At 43.2% G+C, this 16,735-nt stretch overlaps 1 protein-coding gene across 3 annotated transcripts in view; it reads right to left on the reverse strand.

Moving 5' to 3' along the window:
• Positions 1–15,438: 15,438 nt before the first annotated feature.
• adgrg7.1 (adhesion G protein-coupled receptor G7, tandem duplicate 1) overlaps positions 15,439–16,735 on the reverse strand; it is a 33,664-nt gene continuing 32,367 nt past the window's right edge. For all 3 annotated transcript variants that reach the window (XM_067993107.1, XM_067993104.1, XM_067993106.1), the window contains one exon: positions 15,439–16,012. In XM_067993107.1, coding sequence (XP_067849208.1) covers positions 15,797–16,012 — 216 coding nt within the window. In that variant the 3' untranslated portion in view covers positions 15,439–15,796. The remainder of the gene's footprint in view (positions 16,013–16,735) is intronic.

The following is a 16,735-nucleotide window of genomic DNA, read 5'->3' on the forward strand; positions in this document are numbered from 1 at the left end:
ACAAATGGGGGAAGGGAATGAAGCACAACAAAACGATTGATACCTTGTAGGTTTTTCCTTCTTCAAGTGAAAACAAAGGTTACCGATGGGTGGAAATGACACAATAACTTTACATAGCAATTTACATAGCATGTCTCATATAGGTGGAAATCTCTGAACACTATACAAGGAGGAAAGATGGACTCTGAGCTGGAAGTGAAGGAATTTATTTCGGCGGAGAAGAAGGCATTGAAGGCACAGCTGAGAGTTAGCAAGGCAAAGTGGTTTTGGAAGATAATTCAATGGGGGGAGGGGTGAAGTTGCTAAAAGATTGATCTCCAACATTAAAGTAGAGGAAGGAGGGAATAAGCAGTAATCTGGAATTAGAGAAACGGAGGCTGCAGATTGAGATATGGGGTTGGAGAAGAGCTCTCAGATAGATTGGAGTGAAACTATTGAAGGTATTTGAAGAGCAAACAAGGATCTTAGAACTGATTCGCAGGGGGCCAGTGAACCTCAGCGAGGAGGCATAATAGCTATGTGGGATATTTTATACATGGATCACTAAAATGTAGTGGTCAGGTACAAAAAATAAAAAGGCTAATGGAATGTTAGCCTTTATAACTAGAAGGCTTTTAGAGACAATAATCTGGGACAAAATAAATTGGCACTTGGAAAAGTATGGGCTAATAAATGAAAGTCAGCATGGATTTGTTAAAGGCAAATTGTGTTTAACTAACTTGATTGAGTTCTTTGATGAAGTAACGGAGAGTGTTGATGAGGGTATTGTGGTTGATGTTGTGTATATGGACTTTCAAAAGGCATTCAATAAAGTACCACATAATAGGCTTGTTAGCAAAATTAAAGCTAATGGGACTAAAGTGACAGTGGCAGCATGGATACAAAATTGGCTAGGAGACAGAAAGCAGAGAGTAGTGGTGAATGGTAGTTTGTCAGACTGAAGGGAAGTATACAGTGGCGTTCCCCAGGGGTCAGTATTAGGACCACTGCTTTTTTTGATATATATTAATGACCTGAATTTGGGTATAATTTCAAAGTTTGCAGATGACATAAAACTTGGAAATGTTGTAAACAATGTGGAGGATAGTAACAGACTTCAGGAGGACATAGACAGGCTGGTGAAATGGGCAGACACATGGCAGATGAAATTTAACGCTAGGAGATGAAGTGAGGCATTTTGGTAGGAAGAATGAAAAGAGGCAATGTAAACTAAATGGCACAATTTTAAAGGGGGTGCAGGAACAGAGAGAGCTGGGTGTGTACATACACAAATCTTTGAAGGTGGCAGGACAAGTTGAGAAAGCTGTTAAAAAAGCATATGGGATCCTGGGCTTCATTAATAGAGGCATAGAGTACAAAAGCAAGGAAGTTATGCTGAACCTTTATAAAACACTGGTTAGGCCTCAGCTGGGGTATTGTGTTGAATTCTGGGCACCACACTTTAGGAAGGATGTCAAGGCCTTAGAGAGGCTGCAAAAGAGATTTACCAGGGTTGAGGGACTTCAAATATGTGGAGAGACTAGAGAAGCTGGGGTTGTTCTCCTTTGAGCATAGAAGGTTAAGGGGAGATTTGACAGAGGTGTTCAAAATCATGAAGGTTTTGACAGAGTAAATAAGGAGAAACTGTTTCCAGTGACAGAAGGGTCAGTAAACAAGATTTAAGGTGATTGGCAAAAGAGCCAGAGGCGACATGAGGAAACATTTTTTTATACAGCAAGTTATAATGATCTGGAACGCACTGCCTGAAAGGATGGTGGAAGCAGATTCAATAGTAACTTTCAAAAGGGAATTGGATAAATACTTAAAGGGAAAAAAATTACAGGGCTATGGGGCAAGAGCAGGAGAATAGGACTAATTGGATAGCTCTTTCAAAGAACCGGTACAGGCACGATGGGCCAAATGGCCTCCTCCTGTGTTGTACCTACTATGATACTATGATAAAGGAGATGAAGTTTTACTACAGCTATACAAAGCCCTGGTTAGTCCACCTCTGGAGTACTATGTACAGTTCTGGGCACCGTATCTTAGAAAGAATATATTGGCCTTGGAAGGAGTGCAGTGCAGATTCACCCGAATGTTACCAGGGCTCCAAGGGTTAAATTATGGGGAGAGAGTAAATAAACTAGACTTGTATTCCCTGGAATAAAGAAGGCTAAGGGGTGATTTGATTGAGGTTTTTAGGATTTTGAAAGGAATTGATAGGGTAGATAGAGATAAACTTTTTCTGCTGGTGGGGGAGTCTAGGACAAGGGGACAGAGAAGAAGCAGGCCATTCAGGAGAGAAGATGGAAACACTTCTTCTCACAAAGGGTGGTAGAAGTGTGGAACTCTCTCCCACAAAAAGCAGTAGATGCTAGCTCAATTAATCATTTCCAATCTGAAATCGATAGATTTTTGCTAGCCAAGGGTATTAAGGGATATGGAGCCAAAGCGGGTAAATGAAGTTAGGATACAGATCAGCCATGATCTCATTGAAAAACGGAACAGGCTCTAAAGGTTGAATGGCCTACTCCTGTTCCTATGTGGGAGAGAACTTGGGCTGGAGAGCTCTGCATTATCTGATTTGTGGAGGTGGGAGGCTGGTAATCCTTGAAATGATGAAGACATGGGTAAAGGTTTCAACAGCAGTATAAGTGAGATAGGGTGTAAGTCAGTAATGTTCCAGAGGCGGAAGAAGGCAATCCCAAAGAAATAGGCTTTAAGGTTCATCTTTGCCTGATAAAATGCTAAGAATTGTGCATCCCCATGGACAGCCAATGAGTTTGATGGATCCAGAGTCAGAGGCACATAGGTGCTGGTGAAAGCTGAATGACATAATTTCCATCTTGGTGAAGTTGCGCTGTAGGAAATTTTGACTCACCCTGGCCACCCAGACAAGCAGTTGATATTACAGGAGCAGTCCTGAAGTCAGTGGTGGAGAAGTAGATTTGGGTGCTGACATGCATGTGGAAGCTGACCCTATGCTTGTGAATGACATCTTCAAGGTTAGTATCTAGATGATTAAATAGGAGAGGTCCAAGGATACAGTCTTGGAGTTCACTGGAGGTGACCATGTGGGCACAAGAGGAAAAATCATTGGAGGAGATGTAGTGACTATGTTGGGACAGGGATGAGAGAGCATTGCCATGGAGATGAACCATAGATGAGAAGTGGTATAGGTCGATAGTTCTGAAGGTGACACAGGTCAAAAAGCATGAATAGGGACAGCAAGCCACACTCACCATCATACAGGATGTGACTGGTGACTTTGACCAGGGCTAAGTTTGTTAAAAACAAGATTACAGGGAATTGCCCAGACAGTGGTGAGAGAGTTAAGTGAGTAATTGGATACCAACAAGGACCTTGGAAAGAAAGGGCAATTTAGAGGCTTAGCTGTAGGATTGACATGTGAAGGTGAAGAGAGCATGGTGGATGCAGAGTGGATGCCCTCGGGCTGGAAACAAAGAAGTCTATATAATACTAGTAGACTAAATTGAGGCTTTTGCTTCTGCCTCTTTCTGTCAGCTGTGCAACTCGGAAAATCTACTATCAGATAATTTCAGCCTTGCACCAATAGATGGGAGTATGGTGAAAATGGAATTTGTTGTCCGTGGTTTCTCTTATTTTTGCTTAGTCCTAAATAACACTCTCAAAATGGAGGTAACACTGTAAATGAACTGTCTGGGTTACTGCCACAGCACCTCTTTGAAGGGGACAAACTTGTTAAGATAAAAACACAGAAACATAGAAAATAGGAGCAGGAGTAGGCCATTTGGCCCTTCGAGCCTGCTCTGCCATTCAATATGATCATGGCTGATCCTCTATCTCAATACCATATTCCCGCTCTCTCCCCAAAACCCTTGATGCCTTTTGTGTCTAGAAATCTATCCAGCCCCTTCTTAAATATATTCAGTGACTTGGCCTCCACAGCCTTCTGTGATAGAGAATTCCACAGGTTCACCACCCTCTGCGTGAAGGAATTTCTCCTCACCTCAGTCCTAAATGTCCTACCCTGTATCATGAGACTGTGACACCTCGTTCTGGACCCCCCAGCCAGGGGAAACATCCTCCCTGCATCCAGTCTGTCTAGTCCTGTCAGAATTTTATATGTTTCAATGAGATCACCTCTCATTCTTCTAAACTCGAGTGAATACAGGCCGAGTCGACCCAATCTCTCCTCATACGACAGTCCTGCCATCCCAGGAATCAGTCTGGTGAACCTTCGCTGCACTCCCTCTATGGCAAGTATATCCTTTCTTAGGTAAGGAGACCAAAACTGCACACAATACTCCAGGTGTGGTCTCTGGACCCTGTATAACTGCAGTAAGACATCCTTGCTCCTGTACTCAAATCCTCTTGCAATGAAGGCCAACATACCATTTGCCTTCCTAACTGCTTGCTGCACCTGCATGTTTGCCTTCAGTGACTGGTGTACAAGGACACCCAGGTGCCTTTGTACATCAACATTTCCCAATCTATCACCATTTAAAAATACTCTACCTTTCTGTTTTTTCCTTCCGAAGTGGATAACTTCACATTTATCCACATTATACTGCATCTGCCATGTATTTGCCCACTCACTCAACTTGTCTAAACCGCCTTGAAGCCTCTTTGCATCCTCCTCACAACTCACAATCCCACCTATTTTAGTGTTGTCAGCAAACTTGGAAATATGACATTTGGTTCCCTCATCCAAATCATTGATATATATTGTGAATAGATGCAGATGTATTGGTTGGGACAAGCTGCAGAAATAAAACTGCCTGCTGTTGATCAGAAATTAATTAATTTAAAGGTGCTTAGAAGTGGACCATATTGTGAGTCGAAATTGTATAAAAAATTATAAACCTGTTCGATGTATAGTTGCAGTTCTCCTCAACACTCCCAGTATGGTTGCCAACTCTGGTTGGGTATATTCCTGGAGGTTTCATCACATGACCTCCTGCCTCGAACCATCCTGCCCCTACACTCCCACCATTGGTCCATCCTCCAGGCACACTGCCTTCCCAACCCAATTGGAAAGCGAACAGAATCTTTGTTACTTGATTGGATTAATCCTGACTGTTAGTCAAACAGCCTTTTTACCCATCTCTAATATTTTTACAACTAATAAGTTCAAGTGTTCAAAGAAAATACAAAAAACACAATTTTTTTTTAAAGCCCTGATGATTTTTCTCCTGGGTTGTTCGCAGCAGTGTCCTGGAGATTAATCTTCAATTCCCGGAGACTCCAGGACAGTCCTGGAGGGTTGGCAACTCTAACCCCTAAGTGGTCAACCTCATGCCTTTGCATCTAAAGGTTGTAAAGATTGCTGATATTGTTCAATTGATCATCTTTATCTGATAGACCTATCATCAAAGCAAGTGCTTATCTTTAAAAGAGATTATGAATATTAAAATAGCGCATCTTGTGTGTTACCAATTCAGTTTATGGTGCCATGGTGTATAGAGGTAAATAGGCTCCATAGCTTCAGCTTATTTAAAGACTGTATTTGGTTTTCAAATTTTGTAAAAATTCAAAGGGTTTGCCTGACTGGTTTATTTGATTAACCTCTTGGGTTCTATTTCCAGACATCTAGTTTTGTGTTGAACTGTTCACTATCTTGCCTATACTAATTCTGTAAATAACACTGTTCATGAATAAATCTGTTTAATACTTTTGCCTAATACAAAAAGTGTCTGGTGTAGCAGATATTATCGGTTTTCTGAAGTGATGTTAGACATAGTGGAATCCAATGTACTATTCAATAGTAAATTTATAATAAATAGGATTATTCCCCTAGCAGTATGCAATATCCCATATAGTAAACACTTGTGTTTGCGTTGTTGATCGTTAAGAACAGAGATGTCTCTGAAGGCTGCCTTTCACAGTAATAGTGAGGAAAAGTAGTGGGAGCAAGCTATAATGGGCAGTTTCTCTGTATTTCACAGCTCGCTGAAATGTGCTGAGGTAACTACCACAATTTAATCCACTGGTCCATTGTCAAAATCAATAAAGTTGACAAGAATTAAAAAGAAATATGCCCCTTAAGACATATCTGTAGTTGAAACTCATTGTGAAGACAGCTGCTCTGTTCTGCTACTTTTTTGTCAGAAATAAAAGGGTTTCATGCATATGGCCTATGTACTCAATTGGCTTCATTTTCATAGAAACCACTAGTATTCAATTAATGACCTTCCACCAGTTACCAAAACACACACCCTTCAGATGAATTGTTAAACCAAGCTCCCCTCTGTCTGTCCCATTGTTCAAGTGAATATTAAGGATCCCTTGACAATGATCCAAGAAGAGAATACAGTTCCTCTGGCATCCTGACTAAATTCCTCCCTTAATCAATACCTCTAAAAAACAGATTCATTGGTTAGTCATCTCATCTCTGTAGGATCTTGTGTGCAAAATGACTACCACATTTGCCAACATAAATCCCTGTATTTAGAAGTATCTTTTACATACACCTGAACAGGCAGACAAGATATTATTATTCATTCTATATTAAGATTGATATCTATTCTTATTATCATTCATTCTATTATCATAATTAATCCTATATTAAGCACTTTACAACATCTCTTAGATATATAAGGTGCCATATAAATGCAAGTCTTTCTTTCTAGCAGAAGGAATGACAAATGTGAAGAAAATTAGATAATCGCTTAGGAGAATGGAAATAAATCAGGAAATGCTGGTAATACACAACCGGACTGTCAGCATTTGTAAAGAAAATAGGCAGATTAATGATTCAGGCATAAGGTTCTGCCTTAAAAGTGAGGTACTTTTGTTACTTCTACTAGCTCCAAGACCAAGATCTTTTGGTTGAAGGAGATCTATATTGCTGATATACAAACCAAATCTTTCATAGATGAAGAAGTAAATTCAGCCAGTCCACCTCATCCTTCTACAGAAATCAGTTGTCCCCTCAACACTGCATCTAACTGTCCCTTGAATGAGTCCAGAATATTTGCTCCAATCTAGGCAGAGGACTATTACAAGTATTAATCACTCTTTTGGATGAGACGTTAAACCGAGGCCTTGCCTGCCTGTTTAGGTATATGTAAAAGATCCAATGGCAATATTCAAAGAAGGGCAGGGGAATTCTCTGCGTCCTGGCCAACATTTATCCCTCAACCAACACCACCAAAAACAGATTAACTGGTCATTTATCTCAATGCTGTTTGTGTGACCTTGCTGTGAGCAGGATGGCTGCTACGTTTGCCAACATATTAGTTACTGCTCTTCAAAAGTACTTCATTGGCTGCAAACCACTTTGGGACATCCTGAAGTTATGAGAGGTGCTAAATAAATACAATTTCTTTCTTCTTTCCTTACATGAAAAATTGCTTCCAGACATCAGACCTGAACTTGTCTTTTACCAGCTTGTACCAATGTCCTCTTACCCTTCAGTGGGTTATATTAATGCTCTGGATTAATCTTTTCTATTCTATGCAGTATTTTAGATACAGCCACCTCTCATTTCATTCCTTTCAAGGATGAAGAGTGTGAGTCTTTCTCACCATTGCTCATAATTCTGTTTTTTGACACTAGGGTTAGGGTTAGGTCTCATGCCCATTCTTTGCTCTGCTTCTGGTGCTTGGATGATTCACTTATGACTCAGGACCAGAACTGAATGCAGCACTCAACTTGCAGCCTACCCAGGGCACTACATCGTGATGGCTTCAAATCTGTACTTTACTGATTTAGCAAATAGTTCAGCATTCTGTGTGCTTTGTTGATTGACATTCTGCAATACAAGACTTGGTAAGTGTAGAGTATATTATCACCCTTACATCTCTTTCAGCCTCTATCCTAGCTGATTCAACACCATGCATTAAGTAAGTATATTCACTTTTTTTTCAATGTGTAACACTTGGCACTTACTTTGAATGAATTTAATAGTTTTGCCAACTTGCAAATATTTTAAGGCCTTCTGTAGTTCCTTGGCTACTTCATCAGACTCGACTGACCAACTTGCATTCCACTTTGGAATCTAGGAGATTTTTGTAGATTAGAAGCAGTAAGTACTTACCACCAATCCCTGAAACTTCACTTAATATATTACCACAGCCTGACATCACTTCTGTAACTAGTACCCACTTACTTTATTTCAGTCAATTCCTTATCCTCTTGCTGTGGGTATATATATATTACTATTCTATTGTTACATTGAATTTATTTAAAAGATGTGGAGATGCCGGTGATGGACTGGGATTGACAATTGTAAACAATTTCACACCACCAAGTTATAGTCCAACAAATTTATTTTAAATTCCACAAGCTTTCGGAGGCTTCCTCCTTCCTCAGGTGAACGGTGTGGAAATGAAATTTTCGAATCCTTCGCATTTGAAAATCACAGAACAATGCCTGGTGATTACTGCCCGTTGCCAAGGCCATCACAGTGAGCAGACAGAGAGGTGTCACCTAAAAGGCCACCGAATATACAAACCCCCCAAAAAAAAGAGAGAAGGAAGACAGTCAATAACCCGTTAATTTAAAAACAGATAACATTTGTTCGCTGGTGGGGTTACGTGTAGTGTGACATGAACCCAAGATCCTGGTTGAGGCCGTCCTCATGGGTGCGGAACTTGGCTATCAATTTCTGCTCGACGATTTTGCGTTGTCGTGTGTCTCGAAGGCCGCCTTGGAGTATGCTTACCCGAAGGTCGGTGGCTGAATGTCCATGACTGCTGAAGTGTTCCCCGACAGGGAGAGAATCCTCCTGTTTGGCGATTGTTGCGCGGTGTCCGTTCATCCGTTGTCGCAGCGTCTGCATGGTCTCGCCAATGTACCATGCTCTGGGGCATCCTTTCCTGCAACGTATGAGGTAGACAACGTTGGCCAAGTCACAGGAGTATGAACAGTGCACCTGGTGGGTGGTGTCCTCTCGTGTGATGGTGGTATCTGTGTCGATGATCTGGCATGTCTTGCAGAGGTTACCGTGGCAGGGTTGTGTGGTGTCGTGGACGCTGTTCTCCTGAAAGCTGGGTAATTTGCTGTGAACGATGGTTTGTTTGAGGTTGGGTGGCTGTTTAAAGGCGAGTAGTGGAGGTGTGGGGATGGCCATAGCGAGGTGCTCGTCATCATCGATGACATGTTGAAGGCTGCGGAGAACATGGCGTAGTTTCTCCGCTCCGGGGAAGTACTGGACGACGAAGGGTACTCTGTTGGTTGCGTCCCGTGTTAGTCTTCTGAGGAGGTCTACGCGATTTTTCGCTGTGGCCCGTCGGAACTGTCGATCGATGAGTCGAGCATCATATCCCGTTCTTACTAGGGCGTCTTTCAGCGTCTGTAGGTGTCCATCGCGTTCCTCCTCGTCTGAGCAGACCCTGTGTATTCGCAGGGCCTGTCCATAGGGGATGGCCTCTTTGACGTGGTTAGGGTGGAAGCTGGAAAAGTGGAGCATCGTGAGGTTGTCCGTGGGCTTGCAGTAGAGTGAGGTGCTGAGGTGCCCATCTTTGATGGAGATTCGTGTGTCCAAGAAAGAAACCGATTCTGAGGAGTAGTCCATGGTGAGCTTGATGGTGGGATGGAACTTGTTGATGTTATCGTGCAGTCTCTTTAGTGATTCCTCACCGTGGGTCCATAGAAAGAAAATGTCATCGATGTATCTGGTGTATAGTGTTGGTTGGAGGTCCTGTGCAGTGAAGAAGTCCTGCTCGAACTTGTGCATGAAAATGTTGGCGTATTGGGGTGCGAATTTGGTCCCCATGGCTGTTCCGTGTGTTTGGGTAAAGAACTGGTTATTGAAGGTGAAGACATTGTGATCCAGGATGAAGTGGATGAGTTGTAGGATGGCGTCTGGAGATTGGCTGTTGTTGTTGTTGAGTATTGATGCTGTCGCAGCGATGCCGTCATCGTGGGGGATACTGGTGTAGAGTGCCGAGACGTCCATCGTGGTGAGAAGTGTTCCTGGTTCAACAGGTCCGTGGGTACTGAGTTTTTGTAGAACGTCTGTAGTGTCGCGACAGAAGCTGGGGGTTCCCTGCATGATGGGTTTCAGGATGCCCTCGATGTATCCAGAGAGGTTCTCACACAGGGTTCCGTTGCCTGATACGATATGATGTCCGGGTGTGTTGGCTTTGTGTATCTTTGGGAGGCAGTAGAAGTCTCCCACGCGGGGAGAACGTGGGATGAGAGTGCGTAGGATGTTTTGAAGGTTGGATCGAAGGTCTTGATCAGTTTGTTGAGCTGATGGGTGTGTTCTTTGGTCGGGTCTGTGGGTAACCGTCTGTAGTGTTCCTGGTTGTCCAGTTGTCGGTATGCTTCTTTGCAATAGTCCGTTCTGTTCTGTATGACGATGGCTCCTTCTTTGTCCGCTGGTTTGATGACGATGTTGCGGTTGGTCTTGAGAGCTTTGATGGCGTTGCGTTGTGCTCGGGTGACATTCTGGACTGCCTTCCGAGTGCGGCTGATGAATCTGGCATGGACGCATTTCCTGACAGCTTGACAATTTGTCCGACCACACCCTTCAACCAGACGAAATCGAAGTTCTCAGCCGAGGGCTCAATTTCTGCCCCACTACCAAAATGGACCCCACTAGTCTCGCGGCAGACACAGAGGAATTCATCAGGAGAATGAGGCTCCGGGAATTCTACCACAAACCCCAAGATTTCAGCAGCGAACCCAATGAGACAATCAACGATCCGGAACGGCAGACAGAGGGATCCGCGGTACAGCAACCGAAGAGGAAAGAGTCTCACTGGACTCCTCCAGAGGGTCGCTGCCCTCAGCTTGACATGTATGCTCAAGCTGTCAGGAAATGCGTCTATGCCAGATTCATCAGCCGCACTCGGAAGACAGTCCAGAATGTCACCCAAGCACAACGCAACGCCATCAAAGCTCTCAAGACCAACCGCAACATCGTCATGAAACCAGCGGACAAAGGAGGAGCCATTGTCATACAGAACAGAACGGACTTTTGCAAAGAAGCATACCGACAACTGGACAACCAGGAACACTACAGACGGTTACCCACATACCCGACCAAAGAACACACCCATCAGCTCAACAAACTGATCAAGACCTTCGATCCAGACCTTCAAAACATCCTACGCACTCTCATCCCACGTACTCCCCGCGTGGGAGACTTCTACTGCCTCCCAAAGATACACAAAGCCAACACACCCGGACGTCCTATCGTATCAGGCAACGGAACCCTGTGTGAGAACCTCTCTGGATACATCGAGGGCATCCTGAAACCCATCGTGCAGGGAACCCCCAGCTTCCGTCGCGACACTACAGACTTTCTACAAAAACTCAGTACCCACGGACCTGTTGAACCAGGAACACTTCTCACCACGATGGACGTCTCGGCACTCTACACCAGTATCCCCCACGATGACGGCATCGCTGCGACAGCATCAATACTCAACACCAACAACAGCCAATCTCCAGACGCCATCCTACAACTCATCCGCTTCATCCTGGATCACAATGTCTTCACCTTCAATAACCAGTTCTTTACCCAAACACACGGAACAGCCATGGGGACCAAATTCGCACCCCAATACGCCAACATTTTCATGCACAAGTTCGAGCAGGACTTCTTCACTGCACAGGACCTCCAACCAACACTATACACCAGATACATCGACGACATTTTCTTTCTATGGACCCACGGTGAGGAATCACTAAAGAGACTGCACGATAACATCAACAAGTTCCATCCCACCATCAAGCTCACCATGGACTACTCCTCAGAATCGGTTTCTTTCTTGGACACACGAATCTCCATCAAAGACGGGCACCTCAGCACCTCACTCTACCGCAAGCCCACGGACAACCTCACGATGCTCCACTTTTCCAGCTTCCACCCTAACCACGTCAAAGAGGCCATCCCCTATGGACAGGCCCTGCGAATACACAGGGTCTGCTCAGACGAGGAGGAACGCGATGGACACCTACAGATGCTGAAAGACGCCCTAGTAAGAACGGGATATGATGCTCGACTCATCGATCGACAGTTCCGACGGGCCACAGCGAAAAATCGCGTAGACCTCCTCAGAAGACTAACACGGGACGCAACCAACAGAGTACCCTTCGTCGTCCAGTACTTTCCCGGAGCGGAGAAACTACGCCATGTTCTCCGCAGCCTTCAACATGTCATCAATGATGACGAACACCTCGCTATGGCCATCCCCACACCTCCACTACTCGCCTTCAAACAGCCACCCAACCTCAAACAAACCATCGTTCGCAGCAAATTACCCAGCTTTCAGGAGAACAGCGTCCATGACACCACACAACCCTGCCACGGTAACCTCTGCAAGACATGCCAGATCATCGACACAGATACCACCATCACACGAGAGGACACCACCCACCAGGTGCACGGTTCATACCCCTGTGACTCGGCCAACGTTGTCTACCTCATAAGTTGCAGGAAAGGATGCCCCAGAGAATGGTACATTGGCGAGACCATGCAGACGCTGCGACAACGGATGAACGGACACCGCGCAACAATCGCCAAACAGGAGGATTCTCTCCCTGTCGGGGAACACTTCAGCAGTCATGGACATTCAGCCACTGACCTTCGGGTAAGCATACTCCAAGGTGGCCTTCGAGACACACGACAACGCAAAATCGTCGAGCAGAAATTGATAGCCAAGTTCCGCACCCATGAGGACGGCCTCAACCGGGATCTTGGGTTCATGTCACACTACACGAGTAACAAATGTTATCTGTTTTTAATATAACGGGTCATTGACTGTCTTCCTTCTCTCTCTCTTTTTTTGGGGGGGTTTGTATATTCGGTGGCCTTTTAGGTGACACCTCTCTGTCTGCTCACTGTGATTGCCTTGGCAACAGGCAGTAATCACCAGGCATTGTTCTGTGATTTTCAAATGCGAAGGATTCGAAAATTTCATTTCCACACCGTTCACCTGAGGAAGGAGGAAGCCTCCGAAAGCTTGTGGAATTTAAAATAAATTTGTTGGACTATAACTTGGTGTTGTGAAATTGTTTACAATTATTTAAAAGAGGTAGTTTGGGAGATTTTTTGCATTTCATGAAAAATCTGAAAAGTTTTGAAAATATGAAGAATTAGAATGTCTGCTAAAGAAATGAAGAGGCCAGAGTCAATTTGGGTAGATTAAATTCTATTTTAAAAGTTAGATAATACAGAATGTGAGCTTTTCTTTGAAAAGTAAATGATCTTCTGATCTGTCACAATGTGTGTTATCTTTTAGTAAACAAACAAAATTTTAGTTAGACTGTAAGGCCTGGAATTTTCCTGAAATCGTACATCAAAACAACAGCGTGAGTACGGTCTAATGCTAATTTTCTGCATCTCTTTTTTGTCTCTCTAACAATGTCTCTCCGCTATTTTGTCTTCTAGCTGGACAGAAGCTCGCAGCTGACCTCTGATTCCCTCTCCGTCTGGAGGTTGGCCAATAGGATTGCCAATAATATGGGCAACTAAGCATTTCCACAATCTCTACCAATGCCAGCCGGTACGACATATTGAAGTGCAACACAAGATTGCCAAGTGATCAGTCCCCCCGCCCCCCACCAACAAAATCTCATGTGTAAATGCCTACTGGAAGTATTTGAGTGTGCTAACAACTTATCTATTTGTCTTAATATGCTAAATTTAAATGGCTGGCCCACTTTATTCAAAAGAATCCATTGAGACGCCTGGCCCACTATTGTACAAATAGCTACAGCCAGCCTTCCTCTGTGAAAATAACATGAAAGATACTGGGCCTTTCTGAACTAACTCTTAAAAAATCCTGAACCTGAGTTCACATCATAAACCTATTGACTTAGAGGTTACTGTGAAAATAACAGTGAGGCTAACAACGTTCACCGTTATTATGCGCAAATCGGACAGCAACTTCCGGCAAGTGCACATGTGCAGTTAAACACAAAAATCCGGAAGTTGCTGTCCGAGAATGCACTGCCCCTCCATCAGCTTCGCAAAAACAGTATCTCACCATTCACATACATTGAACGGCATGAAGTTCCTGTACTTACATGATACATACGGACGAAACTTGCCACAAAAAGTTAGGGCTTATCCATTCCAGTTTAAGCACCCTTTTAACAATATGATAAGTCTTATTTACTGCCAAACAACCACTCTGGCACTGAAAATTAACTTTTACAAGTGTGGAGTCTCATTCCTTCAGCTTTTAATTGTTGGAGATTTTTTAAAAAAACAAAATTTTAATAATTTAAAAAAACTTTTTCTTTCTTTTTTTTTCTCTCTCTCTTAATCCAATCTTTCTTTCCCTCTCTTTACTTCACTTTCTGTACCTGATTTGACATTGAATTCACTATTCTAACTTACACCTCCTGGTTCAGAGTCTGCGCTGCTCATTAACAATTCTCCAATCTGATCAGTTAAGGAGATACACAGCTGCTTGCCCAGTTCACACAGGCCTCAGATGCCCTGTAATTTCCAGCGCAAAAACTCATGGAGAGTATATGAGCAAAGGGAAGTCTAACGAATGGTGGGTGCTGTTCATTCGCTGCTCATAGTAAATTCTGGCCCAATATAGCTTAAACCAAAAATCTCTCCTCGGTCAAATAGTCAACAACCCCTAATCATGACAAATGTAAGGAATCTTACAACACCAGGTTATAGTCCAACTGTTTTATTTGAAAATCACAAGCTTTCGGAGGCTTTCTCCTTCGTCAGGTGAGCGAGTGTGGACTATAACCTGGTGTTGTAACATTCCTTACATTTGTCAACCCCAGTCCATCACCGGCATCTCCACATCATAATCATGACAAGTGAGCATGATGCTCAGACATGCATTGGTTAAAACACGTCAATCATAGCAGCTTGGTGGCTTAATGTGGTACCTTGCTCAACAGATTGGCAGAAGTGGGTTTGCCATCTCAATTGAGATTGCTATTGAGGCTTTAATCCTGCGTTGAGTTGACAATCTTGGTCATACTTCAATATGTCCTACTTGCTGGTACAGAGTAACATTGGTAGAGGTTGTGGAATTGTTCAGTTTCCCATTGGCGCTAAATCAAAATGTAAGATCATAAAAACAAGCATGCATTCTCAAAATCACAGAATGCTTTCCTTTCCCCCAGGGCCATCATAGATCAGAGCCTTTAAACTGAATTCACTGTGTTGCTGCAACCTAGTGGAACGTTTTGCTAACTCCATTTAATTCACAGTGCGTATTTATTGTTTGTAGAGCCAATAGAAAACATAAATGTATTAAAATGGAATAACTAAAAGAAAGGAAGTAATGACGTGTTATTTTAAAGTTATTTTTAGAGCTACAGCCAGACTTCCAATTGCTTGAGGGTCAGGTTGCATGAACAGGAACATAGTAACATGAGTAGGCCATTCAGCCCCTCGGGCCTGATCCCCCATTCAATTAGATCATGGCTGATCTGTACCTCAACTCCATTTACAAGCCTAATTTAACAATGTGCAATACGCATGATCTACTGAATTAATTAACTGTCATTAATGCAAAAATGTGAGCAATGGATCCACGCTCAGTGGCACAGTAATTTATTCTAATTCCAGCATTACATGAGCTTCAAATTTAATAATTGCACATGCAGTTCATTCTGTTAGAATGCTGCGTGGAACACTGTCTTACTGTAATGGAGTGTTTTGGCTTTAAATGAATCAGAAGCTAACATATAACATTTCCTTCCATTAACCTACTATTGGTGGGATATTACTGTTGAATTTTGACAAGGAACTCACAACACATTCTTCCATTATCCTAGCCATCATCACAGATAAAGATTGCATCAGGAAGGCAAGAGCAGCACATCAGGGAGGAACAATAAAGAAAAGCTTGTGGAAAATGTATCCCATTTCAAAAACACATGCCCTTGTGCTCTATTATAGAATGGAAGGTATAGAACTTGTGGTTTCTGCGAAGTTCACTGTGTCATATTGTGTGTACCGTTCTCCATTTTCTGGAGTGCTTAAACTTTGAAATGAGAGTCTCCTTGAATGGCCAATACTGATGTTCATTGGAAATCTGGTATCCCAGGCAGCATAGATCTTTTGAAATGCTTTCCGCCGAGCAGTGAACAGAATGAAAATCTGTAGACCCTGTTAATCAAAGAAAACCAATATTTTAGGAAATCAACAGACAGAAAACAATGCTGTAAAATAATCTAACAAAAAAAACAACTTGGCTGTCAAAACTGTAGCCTGTATTTACTGTTGTTTCAAGTTTCAAGGAAATCCAGATTAGTCATCATTATCCTATTCAGCGAAATCATTGCAGCCCCAGGACTTTGCTGCAGGGTTTCCTCAGAGAAGCGTCTTCAGCCCAACAATCTTCAGCTGCTTTATCACAGACCTCTCTGCCTACATATGGTCAAGAGTGGGCTGTTCGCTGATGATTCCAGTGTTCAGTTCCATTCATAACTCCTCAGGTAATGAAGCAGCCCACACCAGCCAACAGCAGGACCTGGCCAACATTCAGGCTTGGACTGACAAACGGCAGATAACATTCACGGCACTAAAGTGCCAGGCAATGACCACCTCCAACAAGAAAAGGCCCAGCCACCTCCCCATGCCTTTCAACAGCACCATCATTGCTGAGTCCCTTATCATCAACATCTTGAGGGTTACCATTGACCAGAATTTGTAATGGACCAGACATATAAACAGCATGGCTACAAGCGCAGGACAGAGACTGGGTACTATTTGATGAGTGGCTCATCCCCTGACCCTGCAAAGCTTTGTCACCATCTGCAAGGCTCAATATCCACTTCTCTACCATCAATGCAGTATGTACAATCTACCATGCACTAAAAAACTCACCAA

The sequence above is a fragment of the Heptranchias perlo genome, chromosome 11, assembly GCF_035084215.1.
Source record: "Heptranchias perlo isolate sHepPer1 chromosome 11, sHepPer1.hap1, whole genome shotgun sequence".
In the NCBI taxonomy this organism is placed as follows: domain Eukaryota; kingdom Metazoa; phylum Chordata; class Chondrichthyes; order Hexanchiformes; family Hexanchidae; genus Heptranchias; species Heptranchias perlo.